The following is a 17,162-nucleotide window of genomic DNA, read 5'->3' as shown; positions in this document are numbered from 1 at the left end:
TTGTTGGTAGTTCCCTTTTTTTCTTTTGAGGTATATTTACACACAATGAAATGTGTAAATCTTCAGTGTTCTAAAACACATCATCTATACAACTCAAACCTCTATCAAGATATACAACATTGCCATTACCAGGGAAAGTTTCCTTATGCCCTTTCCCGGTTAGTCCATACACTTACCCCCCCCCCCCCCCCCCCCCCCCCCCCACTCCACCCCCACAAGCAACCACTGCCCTGTTTTTTTATTTCTGCCATAGATTAGTTTTGCCTGCTCTAGAATTTTATACTGTGGAATCATATAACACATACTCCTTTGTGTGAGGCTTCTTTTGCTCGGCATGTTGTTTTTGAGATTTATCCATGTGGCTGTAGCAATAATTTACTCCTTTTCATTGCTGAGTACTACCATTCCTTTGTTTAAACTCACCACAGTTTGTTTACTCATTTCAGTGGGGTCTCTTTGATTTCTCTGTTTATTTTTTATCTATCACTGTTAAGTGTCTGGAGAGAAGAGAGAGCATCAAAGTATGTATTTAACTGTGCCATTTTAACTAAAGTCCTCCAGCTTATGTGTATTCATATATATATATTTTTTAATTGAGTAAACTTAGCTGCCTTCTAGTTTTATGAGGGATTGAGTGTAGTCCCTTTCATTTTCCTTCTAATCCGTTTAATATTCATTATCGCATTTTTATATGAAATTTGAAAGTAGAAAATATGTTATATAAATGAAGTGCTGTATTTGGTATTTAAAGGTTCTCTTGTCCCATTAATTATATCAAATAGTCTGCATATTAAATATGAATTTGTTTCTTGTGTTATATAAAAAGTTCAATAATTCTTATGTTTTTGCTGTTATATTTGGTACAGTTATCTATAATGACTGTACTACTTTGTTACCAACAATAATGTTAACAATAGAACTCTTTGTCTTCAAGAGTATGTCGATTCAGCCAGCTGAACAATATATTGCAATTATGTATGGGACCTCTAATCCCTCAATTCTAGATTAATTCTGTGATATAATATAGATTGAATAACCTAATCTCTTTTGTGATGCTTGTGTTAAAAGGGATAACTAATAAAGCACAACATACTTCACATAGAACAAAGTTTCAACATTTGCTAGAATTATGTATTATTTTATTTTTATTTTTCTTCAGGTTTGGCTGGGATGTTCCAGTAATCCTGAGAAATTCAGAAGAGACCCAGTTCAACACAAGAGTTTTCAAAAAGCAAATGAGACAAGTCAAGAATCCTTTTGGCTTAGAGATCACTAATCCATCTTCAGCTTCAATTACAAGTTGGTGACTATTTTCCAGAGACTTTTTTTTCTTTCTGTGCCCCTTTCTCAGCACTTTAATTTTCTTTCTTTATTGCTTTCTCTTCTTTGGACTTAACAAGTATTTATTGAACATCTGTTTTGTTCTGGGAGCTATACTACGTACTACGGATACAGAGACTAATTATTCACAAAACTTGCTCCTCGGGAACTTATCAACTAGCAAACCAGAGGCAAATATTTGTGTAAGAAGAATTAAGTATCACAGATGTTAATAAGAGAAGTCTGGCATTTTCATGGGTCTTGAGTGCAGTGAGAAATGTACGGATGGTGTAGTGTGAGCACAGTTAACATAAGGTTGCTAACCTTCTGAAGAACAACTTTTTAATCTGAAATAGTGGTATTTTGGGTATAAGTCATTTTGGTATAAAATGTTATTTTGAGAGATGGTAATAAGATGATAGTTGTTTGTTTCTGTGCTTTTTGGAAAAGTAAACTGTCTGCAAGACTATTTAGGAACCACTGGAGTGAAAGATAGAGGGAAAGAAAAGAAAAAGAAAACAAAAGAAAAGAAGGGGGATGGGAGGGAGGAAGGAAAGAGAGAAAGAAAGAGACAGGGAGGAAGGAAAGAGGAGAAAGAGAGGGAGGAAAGAGGGGAGGAAGGAAGGAAGAAATGGTTAAGTTTGCTGAGGTGGGGAGGCAGGCATAAAGAAAAGCCTCATAAAGAATGTGCTGGGTCTCTGTCTTATTTTTCTTTTCTTTTCTTTTTTTCTTTCTTTCTTTCTTTTCTTTTCTTTCTTTTTTTTTTTTTGAGTAGACTCTTGAAAGGTAAGTAGGTGTTTATCTCATGGGGTTGGGAGAAATTCTAAGTAGAGAAGAAGCATGAACAAAGCACTGAGACAGAAACAGAGAAACAATAAGTAGTTTGTTATGGAGAAAACATAGGGTGGGACAGGTAAGAGAGAAGAGTGGAGGAAGACTCAGGTTCTTTGCAGGGGCCCTCCATAGACAGATCCTATTACCAGGATAAAGAGTACGGGAGGAACAGCAGGTTTTGGAAGAAAGGTAATGAGTTCAGTTTTGAACTTCTGGACTTTGAAGTGCTTTTGTAGCAGTTAAGTAGAGATGGGTGGGCAGTTCCAGGTACAGTTCCCATAACTCTACAAAGATTTCCAGGCTGAGACCCTATCACCTTTTATACTTGCTGACATTTCAGGTATCTTAAAAACAAACAACCCCAACCTCTCTCAGCTTTTTACCCTATTGGATCTACTGTCCCCTTTCTCTCCCTTCACAGCCAGCCTTCTCAAAAGCGAATTGCACTTGCCTTCTTCCCTTAGCCTGCTTCACTTTCCACAGATGTATTTTTGCCTGTATCCCTCCATTGAAATGGCTTTCCCCAAGGTTACTGATGACCACTTCTGCTCCCCGACCCTGCCCTCCTGCCCCCGCAGTCAAAAAATCCAGTGGACACTTTGTAGGCCTGAGTTAGCACTATCTCTGCAGTTTCACGGAGTTGACCAGTCCTTCCTTCTTGATACCCTGCTCCCTTGGCTTCTGTGACCCTTCTGCATAGCCGTCTTCCTGTTTATAACTTCCAAAATCACTTGTCGAAAAGCAGCGTACTTAGTAAATAGGGATTATCAACCTTAAGTAAATATTGATTTATAATGAAAAAGTACAAAGTTTCTTATTCTTCCTTAGCTATAAGTACTATACTATTAGCCTATGAATTGGAGAGAACTAAGGACCTCTTTTTTTTTTTTAATCCTCTATGGTGGATAAAGGGTTTGTTCTGACATTTTTCACTTGGGAAAACCATGTTTAAGATATGACACAGATAGATAAATAAATACATAAATTAGAAAAAGGGGTGCCTGGGTGGATCAGTCAGTTAAGCGTCTGACTCTTGATTTTGCCTCAGGTAGTGATCTCACAGTCATGAGATCAGCCCCATGTCAGGCTCCACACTGGGCATGAAGCCTGCTTAAGATTCTCTCCCTCTCCCTCAGCTCCTACCCCACTCACATGTGTGCTCTCTCTTTCTCTCTCTCTCTCAAAAAAAAAAAAAAAAAAAAAAAGATATGACAGAAAATTAACCTGTTTAGAAAATATGACTAATTAAAATGTACAGAACAGTTGTAGTTCAGGGGTGCCTGGGTGGCTCAGTTGGTTAAGCCTCCCGACTCTTGGTTTTGGCTCGGGTCATGATCTCACGGTTTGTGGGCTCAAGCCCTGTGTTGGGCTCTGTGCTGTCAGTGTGGAGCCTTCTTGGGACTCTGTTTCCCCCTCTCTGCCCCTCCCCTGCTCTCTCTCAAAATAAACAAACTCATAAAAATAAATAAGAACAGTGGTAGTTCAAACAGTGGTAGTTTGGTGACCTCTGACCTCTGTGGCCAGGCACTTGGACCTGCTCCAGTGTCACATCTGGGCCTTGAGCAGGACTCCTGATATAAAAAGCTACCAGTACAAAGCCGTCCTTCCTGCCACACAGTTCCACAAGCCTGGAAACGCTGAAAAAGTAAGAACTGATTAATTGTGACCAAGCAAACACACTTGTGAGTTGGGAAGTGCGAGGAAATCCGTCAATTTTCCTTTCAGGCAGAAATAGTTCCCCTGTAAATGTTAGAAGCAAATGAAAAGATATCCAGTGAGTAGAAGACCTGTCAGCCACTAACCAACAATACCATTACCAAAGCACACAAAAAATTTTTTCGATGTGTGGGTTTATAGCTTGCTTCTTGACGTATTTTAATTTTTAAAATACCAGTGCCTATCATTGATTGTCTTTCTTCTATGGGGAAATAAGGAGAGGGATTTTGGTGGGAATTAAATTTGGCAGAATAGAATTCATTTGTTTAAACTGTAGAACAGTGGATATCATTAAAGATGTCTAACCAGGATATTAAAATAATATTCTGGGCAATATTTGTGACATTTTAAAAGGTTATTTCATCGGATGTGTAGATAGTTTAAAAATCCAGGTCCTTGGGGCACCTGGGTGGCTCAGTTCGGTTGAGCATCCAACTTCAGCTCAGGTCGTGATCTCAGGGTTCGTGGGTTCAAGCCCTGCATCGGGGTTTATGCTGACAGGGAGGAGACTGCTGTGGGTTCTCTGTCTCCCTCTCTCTCTGCCCTTCCCTGGCTTGTGCTCTCTCTCTCTGTCTCCAAAATAAATAAACATTAAAAAAAAAAAGGTCCTTTTTCACCACTGTCCCCAAAGTGCTGGGTATGTAGGGGAGGGAAGGGGACTATCTGGAGACCTGATTTACTTGAAAATGAATGAGAATCAGTTTTAATCTTAGTCATTTGGCTCTCTTTACTACGGGTGGGTTGCTGGGATTTCTTTTGTTGTTACGTGGTGATACTATGTTTGGATTTATGATGTTTCCATGTCCCCAGTGTAAAAGGTTTTATGGATATGTTGGTTGAGTTGAATTCATTTGGGCCAGAAATTCTCCTGTCCCTTTGTAACAGCTTCCTTATTTTGGCTTATTTACCCTGGTGACACTTAACAAAGGTGAAAGGGTAGACAAAATGACACACATTGCATTTTGGGAGGAATTTGTGAACCTCTATTCTCTCCAACGTAAAATTTTCATCTCCCAGTACTCCAGATTTATTACCCTCATGCATGATCACCTTGTACGTTGGTTCTTTCTCAGGGTTTCTCCTCAAGAAAGTTTGTGGCTTTTCTGCTGTATTGTTTCTCCTTCCTTTAATGGCTCAACTCATTGACCATAGTTCTTGTTTTTTGCAATTTTTTGCAAGGCTGTCTCTTATGCTGGGCTTTATTTGGCTGTTACAGCTAGGCAGGGTTAGGGCAGGCTGAGAGAAATCACCCCCCTTTCGGTTAGTTTAGATTCTGAATTTTCTGCTTTAAGGCCGTGTTCCAAGTCTGCTATTGCTGTTGATCTGACATGGCATTGTGTTTGCACTGAATTTTAGAAGACTAAGAAAATGTAAGAATGAGACTGTCTGCAGAACAAGTGGGAAAAACTAAAGGGAGAACAGCTTTGCCCCGGGGGGATTTGAACTGACATCAGTTAGTGTAAATCAAAACATTATCTTCTCAGTCTGTGTCCTAGACAAGTTTAGGAAAGATTGTGGAGAGTAGAATTTATAGATTCTATTCTTCTTTCTCACAAACTTATAATATTAATTTCAGAGACATACTCTGTTGAAGTCTGCTTAGTATCCAGTTGTCACTGGTCTCTGACACTCTCCCCATTTTAGTCAAGTCTTTTATGCAGCTCTGAATCTCTGGATCTCCATTTCTTTTTACACAGCAAATAAACTGGGTAGTTTTACATGTTTTAGAACTTATCCTCCCATGGTTCTTTGTTAGTGTAAGCACACACATGGGTATGGATGTCCCCTCCTGTGACATAAACGGTACTATGCTATAAACTTTCCTCCACCTTGCTTTTTTCGCTTAACAATATATTCTGAAGATCATTCCACAGTAGAATATACAGATATTTTGCTATGCTTCAATTCTTTTTTAAGAGCTGCAAAGTACTTCATTATAGAACATTCTATATTTTATTCATTTAATCCCCTATCAGTGGACATTTGGGTGGATTCCTGCATTTTGATACAACTGATGCTACATACATACAATTTTTCACATTTTTGCCAAGAATGTTAAATCATTTTCTGGGTTCCTTTTTTCTCTTTTTTCATTTTCTTTTATATGCCTTTTCTATTTTTTCCTTCCTTATCTACTTCATCTTTTTTTCCCTTACCTTATGTGGTTCTGTGGTAACATAAAGAAAAGGATGTATGATTTTTAATATATATATTAACTTCAAACATGTACATTTTATGTAAAATAGTATAAATGGTATATACTGATATGTTTTATTATAATATGTAAATTAATATGATGTATATTAAATTTAACATATAAATATATATTTAAATGTGTATTGTGGAGTGGTTTTTTTTTTCAGCTATTTAATAGCTAATTGAAAAATAATAGCTAATTAAATTTTCCATTTTTTTTTAAGTTTATTTATTTATTTTGAAAGAGAGAAAGAGAATCCCAAGCAGGCTTCAGCACTCAGTGCAGAGCCCAACATGGGGCTCAGTCTCACAACCATGAGGTCATGACCTGAGCCAAAATCAAGAGTCTGATACTTAACTGACTGAGCCACCCAGGCACCACAAAATTTCCCATTGTTGAATTAATACCCGATGATTAGAATCATATAAAACTTTGAAATCAAATTCTGTTCCAATTACCTATGCAAAGTCCTGCCAATTAAAATTTTTGCCTAACTGTGATTAGAAATTATACTATGTCATTGCTAGTATGCATACCCCCAATCTGAAACTCTATGTACATACTACTGATTACTGAGCAGAAAAGTGAAAAACTCAATTTTTGGCATCCTGTAGAACATCTTATGTTTGTGTATATCCTTCCAACACATACTCTTGATCACCTTTTAAAAAACACATAATGGGGCACCTGGGTGGCTCAGTTGGTTGAGAGTCCAACTTAGGCTCAGGTCATGATCTCATGGTTCATTAGTTCAAGCCCCACATCAGGCTCACTGCTGTCAGCCTGTCAGTGCAGACAGAGCCTGCTTTGAATCCTCTGTATCCTCTCTCTGCTCCTCCCCAGCTTGTGCTCTCCCCAAAATAAATAAATATTAAAAATAAATAAATAAATAAGTATCCAAAAAATTATAAATAAAACAAAAAAAAATTACACAATGTATCAATCAGAATTCCTATTAGCATATGTGCTGCTGAAGTGAGCACAAGAATTCCTATTAGCAAGCAACAGAAATGACCTCAATAAAAGGATACTGGGTCGCTGACAGAATTGCCAGTAGGTTTGGAGAGCCAGAATCAGAGACCAAGGCTATTCAGCCAAGAACAGTGCTCCAAACCATGTACTTAAAAAAAAAATTTTTTTTTAATGTTTATTTATTTTTGAGAGAGAGAGAGAGAGAGAGAGAGAGAGAGAGAGAGAGAGAATGCGAGTGGGGGAGGGGCAGAGAGAGAGGGAGACACAGAATCCGAAGCAGGCTCCAGGCTCTGAGCTGTCAGCACAGAGCCGACATGGGGCTCAAACTCACTAACCGCGAGATCGTGACCTGAGACGAAGTCGGACGCTTAACCGACTGAGCCACCCAAGTGCCCCTCGAACCGTGTACTTTTGATCTAGTAAGTCCAGTGCCACCGAGCACCAGATACCGCACTTTCCACTAACAGCTGTAGAAGACACTAGATATTGCTGCCCTTGAACTTGATACTGCTGCAACTGTCATAAGCAAGGGAAAAAAATCATACAGGTGGCACACAGTAAGTCCTATGTAAGTGTTTAATAAATAGGTAAAATGATACAATTTGTAGGTCTGCTTATAATTTACTTTTTCCACTTAATCAGGTTTACTCAAATTGTAATGTTTTTTTTATGCTGAAAGCAAATAAATGAATGAGGACGTTGCTATTAAGCTCTTCATGTTTTGGAATCCCCATTCTTTCCCTAGGATATTTAGCTTATTACATGGGACATTAACTGTATGACAAGAACATATATTAATGTTGTCAGTATGTATATTAATATTAGTAAGGCTTGATTGCTCTTTAATATTTTTTCCTACTGCAGTGGTCATCTTGTGTACCCCATGAGTTAGGTGTGTCCACTTTCAGAGACAGCTCTGCTCTGAAGGTTGTATATATCCACTTTTGGAGACAGCACTACTGTTTCTTGTCATTAGGATTCTATATGCTGTTAGAGTGGTAGGTTACCAATAGTGAATGATATTTCAGTTTTTAAGATGTATGTGAGAGAAGTCTTTAAGTCACACACTCAAAATGAACTTGATAATTTCTAAGTATAAATGTGTAAATAATAAAGAGTTTACTGATGGTGCTTCAAAATCGTGTAGATGTGGAAGTTTTTATATCACTTGTTTAGGGACCAGTTCCTTCATTTACAGGCACATACCCTTTAATGAGTTCCTTTTATGACATCACCTTGGCCAGCATCCAAAAGGAAGCTTTTGTTATTCACTGTGTACCATTGTATTAGAAATTACATTAGGTAATTTTCTTCTCTTTGTCTTCTTTTCTTCTTTGTTTTCTACAGCTGGCATAACTTTGACAACAGATTGCCTTGAAGATAGCCTCCTTACATGCTATTGGGGGTGCAGTGTTCAAAAATTCTATGAAGCTCTACAGAAGCACTTTTATTGCTTCCGAATAAGCACTCCCCAAGCACTGGAAGATGCTCTGTATAGTGAATATCTTTATCAAGAACAGTATTTGTATCCTTTTATCTGATATATCCATTCACAAATGAAATTTTTATTTTATTTTTTTTAATTTTATTAAAAAAAATTTTTTTTAACCTTTATTTATTTTTGAAAGAGACCAAGTGTGAGCTGGGGAGAGGCAGAGAGAGAGGGAGACACAGAATCTGAAGCAGGCTCCAGGCTCCGAGCTGTCAGCACAGAGCCCGATGCCGGGCTCAAACTCACAAACTGTGATATCATGACCTGAGCCGAAGTCGGATGCTTAACCGACAGAGCCACCCAGGCGCCTCGACAAATGAAAATTTTAGACATTAGACTTTTATGGATAAAATAAACTATTTGCTAAGTTACTGTTACCTTTGGTGTATTACTGTATTTTTGGTTACAGTGGCAATTTACCTTTACATTTTCAAAAAGTATTAAAAAGGACAGCAAAGAAGAAATATATTGCCAGTTACCAAGAGATACTAAAATTGAAGACTTTGGTTCTGTGCCCAGATCTCGCTATCCATTGGTAGCACTGTTGACCCTAGCTGATGAGGATGACCGAGAAATTTATGATATTGTAAGTAATTTTAAAATTCTGGAAAAATTCCTTCGAGTGATTTGGATGATAGGTCATAATTATTTGGCAAATAAAAAAAGTTTTCTTGTAATTCTTGAGGACATACATTTGGCCCAGACACATTTTTCTTAAAAAAGGAATCCATGGGAAATACAGTTGTATGATTTTTATACATATAACAGCTCCTTCAGAGTATGACTTTTCTTTCTCCATATGTTACAAGAATATGATATTATTTAAAAAACAAAAGGTATATTGTAGTTGGCTAGATTTTGGGAAGCATGTTTATTCTTAACATTTTTAACACTGAGTAAATAAGCATTGGAATCATCTGCAGTGCTCAATTTTAAGAGTGTTCCCTCTTTTCTTTGCATGCTTACAGTCACCTTGTTTCCGTCTTAGCCCCTGCCACATCTGCATCCTATATGTGTTTGGTTCCTATATTTTCAGTAATCTCCATTTCTCATTATGTGCCAATTATTTCTTTAGTCTGGTAGTTTGTCCCTATTAGGAAGATAAAATCATCTTAGAGATCTAGGAGGACTTGAGCCCTGACATTCCTCTAAGTATAGTAGAGGCTGATACATGAAGTAAACTTTTGGTGAAATCCTTTCATGGTAAGAATGCCCTTATACACAATTTAGTACTTTTCTGAAGTGCATGATACAGATATGTTTATTAATAAAGATACGGTAACATTTTATGATACTTCGCTAACATTAACTCATTTACTTCTTCCAACAACCTTGTGTGTTAGGACCAATATTCTTTTTATAAAGACTGAAATAGAGTCTGAAGAAAAATCTCAGTCATTCAGGAAGAGATGGAACCAGGGCTTGATGTAATAAGCCTTTGTAGTCCTGTGCCAAGTGCCTTTAAAAAAAATATTTTTAAGGAATATCTCCTCGAAGCAAGTGTACATTTTCTTGCATTTGGAAGGTGCAGACCCTTATTGAGAAATCTAGACCCTGCTCATACAGTTTGGGTTTTTAGCCTTACCAAGTTGAAGTTCCATTGAACCGAAGTCAGTTTGGTTTTTCTAAATTAGTCATACTAATAGTGGTGTGTTTCCAGAACCTAATAATACACTGCATGGAACACAGTAGGTGCTCACTAAACTTGATGCGGGGGGGGGGGGGGGCACCATACCAAGCAATGTTGGTGAACCTCATGGAGCTTGACAGCAGGTCAGTTGAATGTGCACGAGGAGTGAGGAGTGCATAGGAGAGATCCTCTGGTTTCCTCCCCTTCCTGCCCTTCACCCCCAGCCCCCCACCCCTTTCCAGTTGAAGGTAAATAAGAACTGTCAGGTTGGTGTTTCATATTTCCAGCCTCTGTTCTTTATCCTGCCCACCCCAGCAAGGTAACCCTTCCATCACCACTGTGCCTCCCATGTCTTCTCTGCTCCCCTACTTCCTTCCACTCATTCAGAACAGACAGGGTCAGATCTGTCACCTTCCTCCCAGCTTCTCCTTTTGGTTTCTTTTCCGCTCACTGAGGGGAAAACCTAGGGAACCTATCTGTTTAAGGTATTCAGTGTCTTCTTCGTTTTCTAACTTTCTTCCTCGGTCTAGACAGAGGAGAGTGTGTATGTGTTAAAATGTATATAACATAAAATTTACTGTTTTAATCACTTTCCAGTGTACAGGTCAATGGCATTATAAACAGGGAAAGATTTGCTATCAGGTCCCTGATCCAACTGGAATGAAACCTATGTGGCCCAGCTGTACATGTGGGAAGCTCATTCCCACAGGGGAGCCGGTGTCCAGCCCTCAAGGGTTAATAGGCATTTTCTTTTTACTTTTGTTTATTTTTTTCAATGTTTGTTTATTTATTTTGAGAGAGAGTGCGAGCAGGGGAGGGACAGAGAAAGAATCCCAAGCGGGCTCTGCACTGTCAGTGCAGACTCTGATATGGGGCTTGAACTCATAAATCATGAGATAATGACCTGAGCTCAAATCAAGAGTCTAACCCTTAACCAAGTGAACCACCCAGGTGCCCCACTTTTCCTTTTAAAGTCTCCCTGCCTGGGTCCTCCCCTGGGTCTTTTCTTCTTCTCAGGCTCCCTCCCCTTTGTCCTGTTAATCTTGCTTCTTATCTCTCAGATTGGGCCTAATATTGGAACTAAAGCATATTTGTTAATATAGTATGTATTAATGTTGTCTGTCCTTAATTTTAAAAGCAAACCAAACATTTGGTTTTTCAATATTTTATCTGGGGGTGAGAGTCTAAATATATATATAAATATATATATTTTTTATTTAGGTAGATTAAGGAAAGCAGGGTTGTTATTGCAATATTTCGACTTGGAAATTTTTTTCATTTTTACTCAATTATATTAAATTTCTGTATTACTCAAATAATATATGTTTGTGGCAGGAAATAGAATTAGAAAATCTAGATACGCCAGAAGGAAAAAAGCATAATCTCCTATATTGTGTCATCCAAAGTTAACCACTGTGAATATTTGTCTGTATCTTTGCAGACCTTTATATATGTAATTTTTAAACAAAAACAAAAAATTATATGTACTATTCTGAGACATGTTTTCATTTAGTATATTTTGAGCATCTTTTCCATACCAGATTTATATCTATAGCTACCTATGTATTTATAACTCGCATTATAGTAGCTTCTGAAGCTTTTAGTATTAAATCCAATGGCAGGATTGTTCATGTGAGATGATAACATTCTACCAATCCTGTCATTTTGATTCAGTATTGCAAGCTTCTGAAACCATTAACCAAATTATGAAATCCTGATAGAGCTATAAACAATATTATATGTTTACAGCCATAGAAGGGTTCTGTTTTTAAACTTTTTCTTTGCATATAATTTCAGAAACTTGCAAAAACAAAGAAGCAGAAGAACAGCCCATACCTTTTACCGAGACCTCCTATTGTTGATTATTAACATTTGCACTGTTTGCACCATTACTTGCCTATGTGTGTGTATTTTTTTAAATGAATTGAGAAGTTGTATGAATGATTCTTTACCCTAAATATTTTAGTGTGTATTTCCTGATAATAGGAATGTTCTCTTATATAAACACAACATAGTTATCAACTTTATAAATCTGACATTGATAAAATATTTGATCCAACCTATTACCTATATTCCAATATGTCAGTGGGTTTAGCAGTCTTCGTTACAGCATGCTTTTCCCACCAGTACACGTTCTAGTCTGGAGTCAGATACTGTTTGTCATGTATCTTTAACCTCTTTTAACCTAGAACTATTTTCATAGCCTGTTTGTCTTTTACAACATTAGTATTTTTAAAAAATGTTTACTTATTTATTTTGAGAGAAAGAGAGAGAGAGTGTGTGCATGCATGGCATGGGATCAGGGGAGGGGCTTAGAGAAGAAGGGAAAAGATCTTAAGCAGTCTCCACCCTGTCAGTGCAGAGCTGGACAAGTGGCTGGATCTCTTGAACCCTGAGGTCATGACCCCAGCCGAAACCAAGAGTCAGATGTTTAACCAGCTGAGCCACTCATGCAACTCATGACATTAGCATTTTTGAAGAGTATAGTCACATGCACCCTTTTTGTAAAATAGTACAGTTCTCATTTTGTGTGTCTGATGTTTCATCATGATTAGATTGGAGTTGTGCATTTTCAGCCAGTCTACTTCACAGGTGATGATGTGTGCTTTTCAGGGCGGCACCTTTCCAGGCATGGGCAGTTCTTTCCCCTCATTAGGGATGTTCATTTTGATCTCTTGGCAAGGTGTTGTTTAATTTCTCGTCTCTTCAATTTTTTCCCCTCTCTTGCAAATAGTAAGCAGTTGGTGTAGGAGGGGCACTTTTAAGACCATGAAAATATTCCAGTTTTTATGAGAATTTCCCCCTGGATATAATATCCGTTGATAATTCTTACCAGATTTTATCTTTACTATCATGGTTGCAAAAATGATTGTTTTCCAACTCCAGCCCTTCAATCAGCCGTCAGTATTCTAAGTAAGAGACCTCCCATTTATGTATTTATTATCCATACAGCCTCAGGAATTCCTCTTTTCCCCCAGTGGTTTATAATTCATTACTGAATTTAATTATTTTGGTGCTCAACTGCCCTCTCCTTACTTTCTGCCTGAAGATTTATAGTCAAACTCTGTGTCCATAAATTACTCAGATTAGTTCTCCTAAAAGTCAAAAAATACTGTATAAATTAGAGGTGTACTCAGGTGTTGCTCTCATCCCTTCCTCCCATTCTTATACACCCCAAATCTTATAGATAACCAAGTTCATTGTTTTCTCATTTATCCCTTCTATGTTTCTGATTGTAATAATGAGAAGATACACATGTATATATTTTTTCTTATTTTCTCTCTTACTCAAAAGGTATCACACTTTATATACTAAACATGTTCCTGCTTTTTTTACTTCATAATATCTCCTGGAAACCACTTCAGATCAGTTCATACAGCTCCTCCTCACTTTAGTTTTTCACAGCTGCATAGCACTCCATTGTATGCAGGATGTATGGGTACCACAGTTATTTAGCCAATCTCCTGTAGTTGGACATTCAGATAATTTCCAGTATTGTGCAATGACAAATAATCTTGCATTGAATAATCTGTGCATATGTATTTTCATATTGTTGAGGTTGTGTGGTTGGAGGGTAAGGGTATGTCATTTTGTTACATATTGCCAAATTCCCCTCCATTGGGATTATACCCTTGGAATTGTACCTTTTTTTTTCTTTTTTATACATTCCACTAGCAATATATGAGAGTATTTCTTCATAGAGTATATTAACAAACAGTTGAAATCTATTAATCCAATGAGTGAGAAGTGATATCTCAGTGGTTTTAATTTGTATTTTGTCGTATTGTGAGTGAAATTGAAGATCTTTTTTTTTTTTAGTTTATTTCTTTTGAGAGCAAGAGAAAGAGAGCTTGAGCATGAGTGGAGGAGGGGGAGAGGGAGGGAGAGATGGAATCTCTAGCCAATTCCACACCATCGTCTTTTAATATGGCTAAGGACCATATTTATATTTTTTGAGTAAATTGTCTATTCATATTTTTTGCCCATTTTCAATAGGATTTTTGGTTACTTTTTATCAGTATTTAAAAGTTCTTCATAAATTAGGGATATTGTAAATATTATTCCAGTTCTTCAGATGTCTTTTGACCTTGCCTATGGTGCTTTTTGGTATACAAGTTTTCAATTTTTATACAGTCAAATGCGTCTGCCTCTGGGTCTGTGTCATAGTTAGAAAGTCTTTCACTACACCGAGAATAAAAAGGAATTCACATTTTTTCTTCTAGTGCTTGCACAGTTTTTTTTTTCTTTTGTACAATTAGATTTCTTATGCTTTTGGAGTTTATTTTTATGTATGATTATGAGAAATGCATATAATTTTATATTTTTCCAAACCGCTGTCCAGTTGTCTCAGTACTTTTCATTAAAAAGACTATTTGCCCAATGATTTCAGATCCCACCTTTATCATACTTGTATAGAAAGTTGGGTCTGTTTCTGAACTGTTCTGTTCTAGCCGCCTGTCTTTTCATGTGCCTGTACCATATTATTTTTGTTTTAGAGGCTTTGTAGTATGTTTTAATATCTGACTGGGCTCAGTCCTCCCCACAGCTTTCTTTTCAGTATTTTCCTAGCTATAGTTATGTATTATTTTTCAATGAGAATTTTTGAGTTAACTCATATAACTCTATGAAAAAGCTCATTGGTATTTTTGTTGGGATGGCATTAAATTTATAATTTTGAATATAACTAAAAATAACTGGCAAAAATATTGCCACTATTGAAATATTGTTCAGTAATTGATCCTTTTTAATGACTGTGATTTAAATAAAATGTTGTAAGTTTTCCAATTTGTCAACCTTTTATTTTTATTTCATATGCCTATGAAATAATGTAAGTACTGACTGGTATTTAATTTTTATTTTAGATTTCCATGGTGTCAGTAATTCATATTCCTGATAAGACTTATAAACTTTCCTGTAGAATATTATATCAATATTTACTCCTGGCTCAAGGTCAATTTCATGATCTTAAGGTAAGTACCCTGTCATCTTTCTCTGTCTCTTTTGTTTGCAGAGTTTCAAGGAATGACTATTTAGAAAGAGATAATGTTTCTCAGTTAGTCACAGAGTTAGCTGTTGTTTGCTACTGGGTTTGCTAACTCACAAATTTTTAGCAGCTTTTATGACTCCCAGATTTAAAAGGTAATTGTCATTTGTGTTTATCCTTAAACTTGTTTCTTTGGTTTCCAGCAACTTTTCATGTCTGCAAATAGTAACTCCACTCCCTCCAGCAATTCCTCTCCAGGAGAAAAAAGCACAGACCGAAGTTTGCTAGAAAAGGCTGGACTGTCTGAAAGTGAAGTGGAGCCCCCTGAGGAGAATAGCAAGGACTGTGTCGTTTGCCAGAACGGGACTGTGAACTGGGTGCTTCTGCCGTGTAGACACACGTGCTTGTGTGATGGCTGCGTTAGGTATTTTCAGCAGTGCCCTATGTGCAGGCAATTTGTGCAGGAATCTTTTGCACTTTGCAGTCAGAAGGAGCAAGAGAAAGACAAACGGAAAGCTCTTTGAGAGTATTGTTAAAACTGAAAAGTACACCTTCCACTGAAGATGTCGAATTTGTGTTCTTGGAATTAATTGTCACGTGGAATCTACAGTATTGACCATCAATGAAAATTCTATTTTAACTTCACATTTGTATGGTACATGGATGATGAAATTAATTCCTTCCTGTTCACTATGGTAAATACTGGAATACCATCTGTGTTGATAACATAAAAATTCATTCAACTCTTGAGAAGAATGTAAATGTTTGGCCTTTTATCAGCTAGAAGGTTTCATATAATGTTGATTAGGAAAAATCTTAAAAGCAATTCATCTAAAATTTGAGGAGGTAAATGCCTCAAGATTTCTGGATGTTCTGCCTTTGACATAATCTGGAGTGGAATTTGGGAAAAATTGAATTCTTCCTAAAGTAACTGTATGTTCCCCATTTTATAAAGGCGTAGGACAGGGCTTCCAACTTTAAAACTTTTCCGAAAATAACAGTTTTTATAAATATCCATGTAATGGTTTTTAATCTTCCTTATAGTCACATAAACACAAGTCTTAATTTTAATATAGCTTCTTAAATCATAAATGCAAGATACAATTCTTGACTGTTCTCAGTATATCATAGATTAAAATGATACTCATCTGTAGGAGGCAGATATATGAAACATATAATAAAATTTCTTGGCTAATTAAATTTGTTGTCAAATATGATTAGGTTAGCAGAATGTGACCTATCAGGGAAGATCTGTGAGACTCGTAATGCCTTACCTTAGATTTCCTCCCGCATAGCAAATCCATCCAAAACTGGAGAGGTTTTGGATCCAGAAAAACTGCTAAGAGAAACAAATAACTATTTTTTCCTAGCGTATTTTTATTCCACATAAACCCATATCTTTCAGAACAGTCACATGATAGGCAAAAAGCCCCATCCCCCATGCTTTCCAAGATGACGAAGAAAAAGGCAAATCAGAACTTTCTGTGTCTTCAGGGGAAATTATCTTCAGTCACTAAGAAATTAGATCACAGCAAATAAACTGAACTTCAGGGAGATTTTCAAGACTTTTTTGTCCTGTTTGTATTAGAATAATGCCTTATCTTTGTATCAGTGTTTTTACATAATGTCATTTCATTTTAATCAAATGCAACACTCTGAAAAAGACATTACCTATTCTCCATTGTATACACCAAATCAAACTTTCGTCTCTGTTCAATAGCTATGTAATAAATACGTTCTAGGGGCCAGATTCCTTTGGGGGTCTGGGCTACAAAGAATCAGGCAAGACTTCTGACCCCTAAGTATTTGTGCCTCCAAGGAGCACTGACAGCATATCCCACCTCAGAAATTCCTTGAGCTCTGTTCCAACGGTACCACTGGAAGGAGGGCCATTAAAAGTCTGCCACAGGGGCGCCTGGGTGGCGCAGTCGGTTAAGCGTCCGACTTAAGCCAGGTCACGATCTCGCGGTCTGTGAGTTCGAGCCCCGCATCAGGCTCTGGGCTGATGGCTCGGAGC

The 17,162-nt window shown here is 37.2% G+C and overlaps 1 protein-coding gene across 3 annotated transcripts in view; it reads left to right on the top strand.

Annotated features, from left to right (window-relative positions):
- The window catches only part of CGRRF1 (cell growth regulator with ring finger domain 1), a 29,087-nt gene extending 12,873 nt beyond the window's left edge, over positions 1 to 16,214 (top strand). For all 3 annotated transcript variants that reach the window (XM_049612764.1, XM_049612763.1, XM_049612765.1), the window contains exons 2-6: positions 1,160 to 1,299; positions 8,387 to 8,564; positions 8,970 to 9,117; positions 15,024 to 15,131; positions 15,349 to 16,214. In XM_049612764.1, the coding sequence (XP_049468721.1) occupies positions 1,236 to 1,299; positions 8,387 to 8,564; positions 8,970 to 9,117; positions 15,024 to 15,131; positions 15,349 to 15,669 (819 nt within the window). In that variant the 5' untranslated portion in view covers positions 1,160 to 1,235 and the 3' untranslated portion in view covers positions 15,670 to 16,214. The remainder of the gene's footprint in view (positions 1 to 1,159; positions 1,300 to 8,386; positions 8,565 to 8,969; positions 9,118 to 15,023; positions 15,132 to 15,348) is intronic.
- The last annotated feature ends 948 nt before the right edge of the window (positions 16,215 to 17,162 follow it).

This window comes from Panthera uncia, assembly GCF_023721935.1.
Source record: "Panthera uncia isolate 11264 chromosome B3 unlocalized genomic scaffold, Puncia_PCG_1.0 HiC_scaffold_1, whole genome shotgun sequence".
Taxonomy (NCBI): domain Eukaryota; kingdom Metazoa; phylum Chordata; class Mammalia; order Carnivora; family Felidae; genus Panthera; species Panthera uncia.
This window is presented reverse-complemented; position numbering and strand designations above follow the sequence as displayed.